This window comes from Ruditapes philippinarum, unplaced genomic scaffold (assembly GCF_026571515.1).
Source record: "Ruditapes philippinarum isolate M1 unplaced genomic scaffold, ASM2657151v2 ctg3342_1_1_1_1, whole genome shotgun sequence".
NCBI classification, from domain to species: domain Eukaryota; kingdom Metazoa; phylum Mollusca; class Bivalvia; order Venerida; family Veneridae; genus Ruditapes; species Ruditapes philippinarum.
The window spans coordinates 206,080-214,919 of NW_026863859.1; the positions used below are offsets into that span (position 1 = coordinate 206,080).

Genomic DNA, 8,840 nt, shown 5'->3' on the forward strand with positions numbered 1-8,840 from the left:
ATCAAAAGAAATTCCTAAGTTCTACATTAAAAGGTTTTCTTGATCAAACGAAAGTCCTACGTTCAATATTATAAAGTTTTCTTGATCAAACGAAAGTCCTACGTTCAATATTATAAAGTTTTCTTGATCAAACGAAATTCCTACGTTCTACATTATAAGGATTTCTTGATCGAACGAAAGTCCTACATACTACATTGCAAAGATTGTTTGGGCACCAAGGACTTTATTATAAACTTTGACCTCAAACTGATATAATTTTGGGTAAACATCCGTGTTATTGTACACCTTAAAGATGAATGGTCTAGAATGGGTACATATTCCACAAGACAAGTATTTCAGATATAGATAAAAAAAACCCAAAGAAAATGTGTTATTTGAATATTTTTAAAAGAATATTGTTTGAAAAAGAAACGTTTATAAAGTTGTAAGTGATTTTGTATGACCATCTACAGGATGAGCAATAATGCTTTGTTCTAGAACATTTTATTATCTGATATATAAATATATGTAATATCACACTTGTCAACAACAAACTATATAATTATTTAGTAGTTTGATGTTATGTCTGATACTAAATACTAAAATCAACATGATTATTTATAGTTTCAGATACATTCCAAGATAGACCAATCCACTTTATAATTCAGATTCATAAAGAAACGTTTGAAACTAACATGGGTATTATAAACAAACTGTATATATTTCTAAATAAAAACAAATTGGGCAAACAAGAGTCATCACTTAATAAGTTAAAGTTCTATTACGTTATATGATTCTATGTATGTATGTATTTATCTATGTCGCAAGTTGCTAATGTTTCCCGGAACAATGTATTGTGGGACTTTTGCATTTATTGAAATCAAATCTTGAAAATCTTGAATCTTGAGTGGTTTGTACTTACAAAAATCTCTTTACAAAATTTGAATTGTACATTAAAAGGTTTATAGGCAAACAAAGGTGTCATTTTTACAAAGCAACAGTCTCTAATATAATTTGACACGTTTTTAGGACAAAGTATTTCATAATTAAACAATCATACTGTTCTAGATTAAACTGTTTTGGAAAGTTTAGACAAAGCAAAGGTTTCACTATTTTAGATACTAGTAATTCTGTATAGAAAAGTTTTCCAACAACGATTCTTTCGGTATCAACCGGTAAGATTTTTGAATACCAAAGGTTTCTTTATTAACTTAGAATTCTACATAGTAAGGCTTTTCTTCATAAATTTAACTAGATATCTAAATTAAAATAATGATGAAGGATTCTCCTTTTAACAAGTATTTAACAAGACGGTTTTAGTATAAAAAAAGCCTGTCAATTCACTTCTACATAGTACGGTTTTAGAAAAGAGCTCTCCATTTAACTAGATCCTTACACAGTAAAGTTTTTGAAATAACAATGTTCTGAAAATACAACAAACAACATGAATATAGAATTATATACTGAGAATTTAGAATTTGTCGACAAACAAGTTTTATTACAAACCCAGAATTATACAAAGGAGCGATTACAAAGATTGCATAAATGGTCACACAATCTTCATGGAAAGGCATTTTGCTTAACCAACATCTCACGAATAAGCTCTCATTTGCTGTAGAAAGGTTTTTTCACTGCAAAACCATTGACGAAGACCGTTATAGGTCCACATAAATCCTTTATTTATATTTGAATATAAACGCATAAAAACTGGTGACTTACACTAAATGCTTAGAAGATTTCCAACACAAATATAAATGTTTATTATGATGATATCTATGTTTGTACTTCTATGTATATTGTAATGCTAAATGTTAGCAGTTCTATGTATATTGTAATGCTAAATGTTAGCACTTCTATGTATATTGTAATGCTAAATGTTAGCACTTCTATGTATATTGTAATGCTAAATGTTAGCACTTCTATATATATTGTAATGCTAAATGTTAGCAGTTCTATGTATATTGTAATGCTAAATGTTAGCAGTTCTATGTATATTGTAATGCTAAATGTTAGCACTTCTATGTATATTGTAATGCTAAATGTTAGCAGTTCTATGTATATTGTAATGCAGTTCTATGTATATTGTAATGCTAAATGTTAGCATTAGCATTGCAATAAACATAGAACTGCTAACATTTAGCAATGCAATATACATAGAACTGCTAACATTTAGCATTGCAATATACATAGAACTGCTAACATTTAGCATTACAATATACATAGAACTGCTAACATTTAGCATTACAATATACATAGAACTGCTAACATTTAGCATTACAATATACATAGAAGTGCTAACATTTAGCATTACAATATACATAGAAGTGCTAACATTTAGCATTACAATATACATAGAAGTGCTAACATTTAGCATTACAATATACATAGAACTGCTAACATTTAGCATTACAATATACATAGAAGTGCTAACATTTAGCATTACAATATACATAGAACTGCTAACATTTAGCATTACAATATACATAGAAGTGCTAACATTTAGCATTACAATATACATAGAACTGCTAACATTTAGCATTACAATATACATAGAAGTGCTAACATTTAGCATTGCAATATACATAGAAGTGCTAACATTTAGCATTACAATATACATAGAAGTGCTAACATTTAGCATTGCAATATACAGTTCTATGTATATTGCAATGCTAAATGTTAGCAGTTCTATGTATATTGCATTGCTAAATGTTAGCAGTTCTATGTATATTGCAATGCTAAATGTTAGCAGTTCTATGTGTACTGCAATGCTAAATGTAAGCATTATATGTATATTACAATACTAAATGTTAGCAGCTTTATGTATATTGCAGTGCTAAATGTTAGTAGTTCTATGTATATTGCAATGCTAAATGTTAGCAGTTCTATGTTTATTGCAATGCCAAATGTTAGCACTTCTATGTATATTGCAATGCTAGATGTAAGCAATATAATATTATGTATATTACAATGCTAAATGTTAGCAGCTTTATGTATATTGCAGTGCAAAATGTTAGCAGTTCTATGTATATTGCAATGCCAAATATTTGCAGTTCTATGTATATTGCAATGCCAAATGTAAGCATTATATGCGTATTGCAATGCTAAATGTTAACAGCTTTATGTATATTGCAGTGCTAAATGTTAGCAGTTCTATGTATATTGCAATACTAAATGTTTGAAGTTTTATGTGCATTTGTATATTGCGATGCTAAAAAGCACGTGACAGTGATCAAAATCTCGTTCCTATATCTTTAAAAAAAAAAAAAAAACAGCCCAAAAAGAAAAAAAGGAACAATTGCCTTGCATGACGTAGGGTCCATCGTGGACTTATATCATACAAGTGGAGAAGAGATGAATGTATAACATCCGAGATATTTATATTATGAAAAAAAAAAAAAGCCCTCAATTTTTCACAAGCCCTCAAAAACGCTTAATTTGAAATCATAATTTGGGATTCTTTTGCACCTTAATAAGTAAGCAGCATTTTGATTTTTTTTTGAAGATGATTTCTTGAGGAAAAATTTTGTTTTTGAAATCTTATTAGACTGATCATGATTTTAATGACGAAGTCTTTTCTTTTTCAGAAAGGAGACATTTTGAAATGTTTTACGCATAAGACGTCAAATGTCATTGTAAAAAAGTGTTTGTGAACATATAGTTTTATTTACATAACGGGCTTTAGAAAAGACAAAAAAACAAACAAACAAATGTTTTACCTCCAAATATGCAGTTTTAATTCTTATGTTGAAATTTTAACGTGGTATTTCCTTAAGAACATGCTTTATTCGGCCACCATAAACACCTTTGATATATTCTAAAACAACCTTTTAATGTTTTAATTTGAAGCCTGATGGCTTCTAGAAAAAGAAAACTCACAAGTTTTGTAAACCTATTATTCCTGCCCATAAAATAATCAGAGTTTTTTAATTCCAATATGGCGGACATTTTTTCATCCTAAAACAGTCCGCCATTTTAAAACGCTACTCTTACCTGCACACTCGGAAGGTAGACAGGCGGTGAGAAAAAGTAGTCCGTGGGTGTATGCACATTGCGTATTTCCAATTATAATTCAAATTAAATTGACTTCGCATTCAGTTTTCCTTTAATTAAATTACTTTTATTTAATTGTTTTTTGTTGTTGAACACGTGTAATTTGAAACGGAGAGTTTAATACATGTACACATAGTAAATTATTTTCATCAAATAAAACTGTGTTTTCATTCTTTAAAAAATAGATTAAGTAGCAATGTCCTTAACACTTAATTCTGCATGTCCGAAAGTCCCCGTATCAGTAGTAGAGAAATGATCACCAAGTGGGTTTTAAAAGAACCCAAATATTCATTCAAAGATAACGTTTTTATCATCATACGCCAGGAGTTCTATCAGTTAGGGCTGCAATGAAATTAAAGATAAACATATTGTGGGCCATGTTGACGGCCATAAACAACGATAAATCATAGAGCAGTCACTATCTCTCTTCATTTATATGCAGATATAGCCTAAATTCACTTTCTGATAAAATTAATAAAATTCCATATCGGGCACTGATATGGCGTTCTGCAAACGTAACCAGCCCTGACCCCACTCACTTACCCCGTGTTATCAGTTCCCAACCATATAAAATCCACTTCTGGAACTAGTGATATACAACTCTATAGCACACCGGTAATATCCGAGTAGCTGCGCACAACCATAACTTTTTATTTTAAAAGGAACAAAGATGGTTCTATAACAAGTTCGCATTAAACAAAACGTACCTAAGTTTAAAAAGTAACGGTATAATTTGGTATTCATGCCAAGTAGAGAAATTGTTACATTGACATTGTGGATCTTTGAACCACGCCTCATTTGCATATTATAGCCACTTGTTTGGAGAGCCATAAATAGACTTAGATCGAATTTAAGCAAATAAGCAATAAAAATGGCGGACATTATAAATTTTCGCATTAACAACAAAGATTAGAGATAGAAGTAGCTAATAATACATGAAGACAAGTTACCTGTGCAAACATTGATAAGATAGCCCGAAAGATAAAGTGCCGTCGTATCTCCAACCCAGGACCTACTTAAAGCGGCTTCTGATAACGTGCCGGTTTCAGCCAATCGCAGCGTTCCTTTTATCTGGACAAGAGGGTCCAATGTGCAGATACAAGTCGATGGTTAACAGATTTTCAGTTCTTAAAATTACAAGAAAGAACACATATGTTACGAAACGGTAAACTCTCACGGCTATTTGAACTTTTGACAATTTTCAACGAAGACAACGAGGAGTGGTAACTCCGTGAAATTTCCCTCCCGATTTTTTTCAGTCGCGGAAGGTTACAAAATTGAAATATTTCTGCGTATGAATATATATAAAAACGAGGCCATGCTGTGTAAAGGGTGGAAATGCCGGTCGATATTTTGCCGTGCTAGCAACGGTGGAATTCGCTTAATTGAAACAGCTTGTTTGAAAGACTACATTTTATGGTAAGGTTTTAAAACTTAAGGCATAAAGAGAAACATTATAATTATACGGCGGTACAACGAAATGTTTTTGTTACTAGGTTGAAACAAATAACTAGCTTTCTTCGTGCCAGTATTTCGAAAGCGGAAAATATTAATACAAAATGTGAATATGAAAAAGTCCATGACTCATACTTTATATCTAGTATTTGTAATAAGTTTTCAAAAAGTCATATGCCACCATTTTTCTTTTCTTTTGAAGTTAGTATATGCTAAATATAAGTTAAAATGGACACTGTCTGCAATGATGTTTTATACAAGAACTGTGACCCCAAAATCACCAAACCTTCGCATTAATAATGAATAGTTGCAAATTCATACCTAAACAAGCCCAGTATAAATAAGGCAGGTATAGGTAAGTGTTATCAAAAGTAAATTAAATATCTTTAAATATCTTTAAATGTTCACACACGATCAGTTCATGTAAACACAGAACTGAGATGGCATGTAATAGCTAAGTATCACATATTTAAGAAGATATAAAATCAGTTTCAAGAGGCAATAAATTTGTGAAGTAGCTTCAAATATCCGTTAGGACGACAGTTAGTACATGGAACGCGTTCATTCATTTTAAAACTTCTCTTCTGGTGGCCGGGTACCACCAGTTTAAGACAGTTCGTAATAAAAACATATATTATACATGTAGATTAGAAACTTGTGGACGATTTAATTAACGAGTCAAATAATAAACACTTAACCTCCTAGTTTGAAAAGCGCCCGAACGGGGAGGGGACTTCTTTCTGGATGCATTTTGTATGATACCGCCGAGAAACGTACCAGTTATATTGAATAATTACATTGTGAGTTAAATTTAGTCACGAATTTAATTTTTTAAGAGAAACTATTTTATCATATTTGTGACAGACTGAAGTGTGGCACTGTTTTCAAGTCGAATACAAAAAGACCTGTTTTCTTAACTTGAATTTGAAAATGTCAATAAACTTTGAATATGTAACTTTAAAGTGGATTGGTCTACAATGGGCACATTTTCAATAAATAATTCAACTATTGATAAAAACAAAAGAAATGTATCGTTTGGATATTCTTACAAATTATTTCTTTAAAGGAAAATCTTAAGAAAGATCAAACCGATTTTGTATGACCATTTATATGATGAAAACTAGTATTTTTTACGGAATAATTTTTTATCTGCTTTATACATATAGGGCCTATATAATATCGGATAATATATCTTTAACCTACCAACAGCATTCATATATAATTCTTTCGACGTTTGTTTCCGTGTATGATGCAAAATACTATCAACATATCTTTTTATATGATATTGCAGACCTTTCATAATGGACCATGTCCCTTTAAGAACATATACAAACAGCATCTATATGTTTTCGAAAATAGCGTTTCTCTGAGTTTACTCTGGCATTGTTAAAATCATAATACATGTATGTTACAATTTCTTGCTCATCGTACACATGATTTAGGTCCGATTCAAGTCTCGTTGCCCAGTCTTGAAAACTTAACTTAAAATCAGCCAATGATTTCTTGTTTTGTTCTTTCTGTGTCAAAGTCCTCAAATTTTTTACATTGGACTCATTATCAGACAGTGCTCTTGTTTATCTACATGTATCTGCCAGATCTATTTATAGAATAGATAAGAGTAGATATATCGTCATTTATTTATTTTCTTTATTAAAGAATATTGTGAAAATAACGATGTCTTGGACATTAATCTTTAAAGTCACGTGTGCTTTAATCTGTGTTCTTTGTTTCTCACCAACTTACGTCCGTGCCAAGGATTACACCGGAATTAAAAGGTTTCTGCATGGCTGCCCGTTTGCATTTCCATGCCCTCCACCACCGTGCGACAATCCAGTCTATGGTCCCCATGACTGCTGCGGATCATGTCCGGAGCCGACGACAGCGGAACCGATGACCTTAAAAGTGCGAGAGGAAAAGGCAGTACACCCGCAAGTTAATCCTGCAAAAAAGACAAGACGTGGACACTTTTTCAAAAAGATGACGTCAGAAATAACGTCACATGAATTACGTAACCGACAATTTACAACTACGACATATCCTACAACATCAGAATGCCCATACCCGTGCGTTCACCATGGCTATCATTACTGCTATCCGTTACCATGTTATATCCCTTGTGTCGATGGTGTTAAAGGTCCGAGAGATTGTTGTTACCAATGCCCTAATGGTAAGGCTTTCACATAATGTAGACATACTATGATAAACAATACATAATATAAATTCATTTACAGCATCTTAATATATTATGAGGTGTTAATACATTGACATTGAATTCTATTGGACGAGAACACAGCTATTAAATCTACATTGGACGAGGCACATGCATGCCGAGTCTTATGTATGCTTTACCACAGGTACTCGGCGCGTTGATTGGTCACTACCACCAACCAACGCGCCGAACACCTGTGTGTTTTACAACTATGTACGAGTCAGTATTTTTCTCAACAATGTATAGTTCACTTTTTGGACATTTTGAGAGAACTTTGTTTACTTAAAGTAACAATAAAAAATTGATATAATACGAATATTTTTCCTGAAAATGAAAATAAGGCCAGATGAAGTTCAATACGAATTTGATACAACTATTACTATGGAAATGAAAACGTGGCTATACGGGGTGCAATATGCATTTGATATGGAAATTTTGGACTCTGGAAATGAATGGAGTCTTAAAAAAAATCCGATAATGATTTATATAAGAACATCACGTGGTTCAAACGCTGACATTTTATTGGTTATATTTTATAAAGTGTGAAATTAAAATTTAATATATCTTTATAACAAAATGAAAAAAAAACGTTATACTTATATGGGTGCATTTTGGGTTTACAGTCACACATCTGTTATATTGCTTATATATGGTTGCCTTTAGTAAGTGTATTTATTGTATTTTGTTGTCGCAAATTTGAAATAAAGGTACGGAATCGTATTCGTGCCATTTGCAATATCGTTCATCGTGCGCTAGACTGTTCGATGTAACATCATGACAATGCCACACGACAGAATGAGAAATGGCGCCCGACAATGCAGTTAGCACTCTTAAAGGGTCCCTTATTCAAGCGCATCTTTTTATACCCCGTTGCAACAGTCACTTCATTTTATTGTACATGTATATCGGTATACCGGTATATTGATATAATTAAAATAGATTTATAACAGTGATTATAACTATCATTATTTTCTTTATTAGGTCCCAACTGTATGCACGATGACAAAATAATACCTGAAGGAAAGAACGTGACCCTACCATCTGGAGATGTTGCATACTGTTCAAACGGTGGTTTATATGGTGGCAGCGTACACGTTTATCCCGTTCTTGGATGAAATAACATTCTGAAATAAAGTATATTCATATA

General features: G+C 31.9%; 2 protein-coding genes across 4 annotated transcripts in view; one reads left to right on the forward strand and one right to left on the reverse strand.

Moving 5' to 3' along the window:
* Window positions 1–4,379, reverse strand: part of LOC132723557 (GATA zinc finger domain-containing protein 7-like) — a 43,069-nt gene extending 38,690 nt beyond the window's left edge. The window contains exon 1 of the mRNA XM_060708293.1: window positions 3,856–4,379. The gene's annotated coding sequence lies outside the window, so the exon portion shown is untranslated. The remainder of the gene's footprint in view (window positions 1–3,855) is intronic.
* Window positions 4,380–5,308: 929 nt separating this feature from the next.
* Window positions 5,309–8,840, forward strand: LOC132723567 (brorin-like). Of its 3 annotated transcripts, none has more exons than XM_060708308.1 (3): window positions 5,309–5,448; window positions 7,240–7,651; window positions 8,675–8,840. In XM_060708308.1, the coding sequence occupies exons 1-3, from the start codon at window positions 5,446–5,448 to the stop codon at window positions 8,806–8,808; spliced, it is 549 nt and encodes a 182-aa protein (XP_060564291.1). In that variant the 5' UTR covers window positions 5,309–5,445; the 3' UTR covers window positions 8,809–8,840. The 3 variants fall into 3 exon arrangements, with proteins under 3 accessions (XP_060564291.1, XP_060564289.1, XP_060564290.1); XM_060708306.1 differs by having other exon boundaries at window positions 5,322–5,448; window positions 7,141–7,651; XM_060708307.1 differs by lacking the exon at window positions 5,309–5,448 and having other exon boundaries at window positions 7,041–7,651.

Bases quoted from the DNA above. Each gene is read 5' to 3' on its own strand.
- LOC132723567 (XM_060708306.1), top strand. The intron at 7,652-8,674 runs GTAAGGCTTTCA...TTTCTTTATTAG, and splicing joins TTGTTACCAATGCCCTAATG to GTCCCAACTGTATGCACGAT.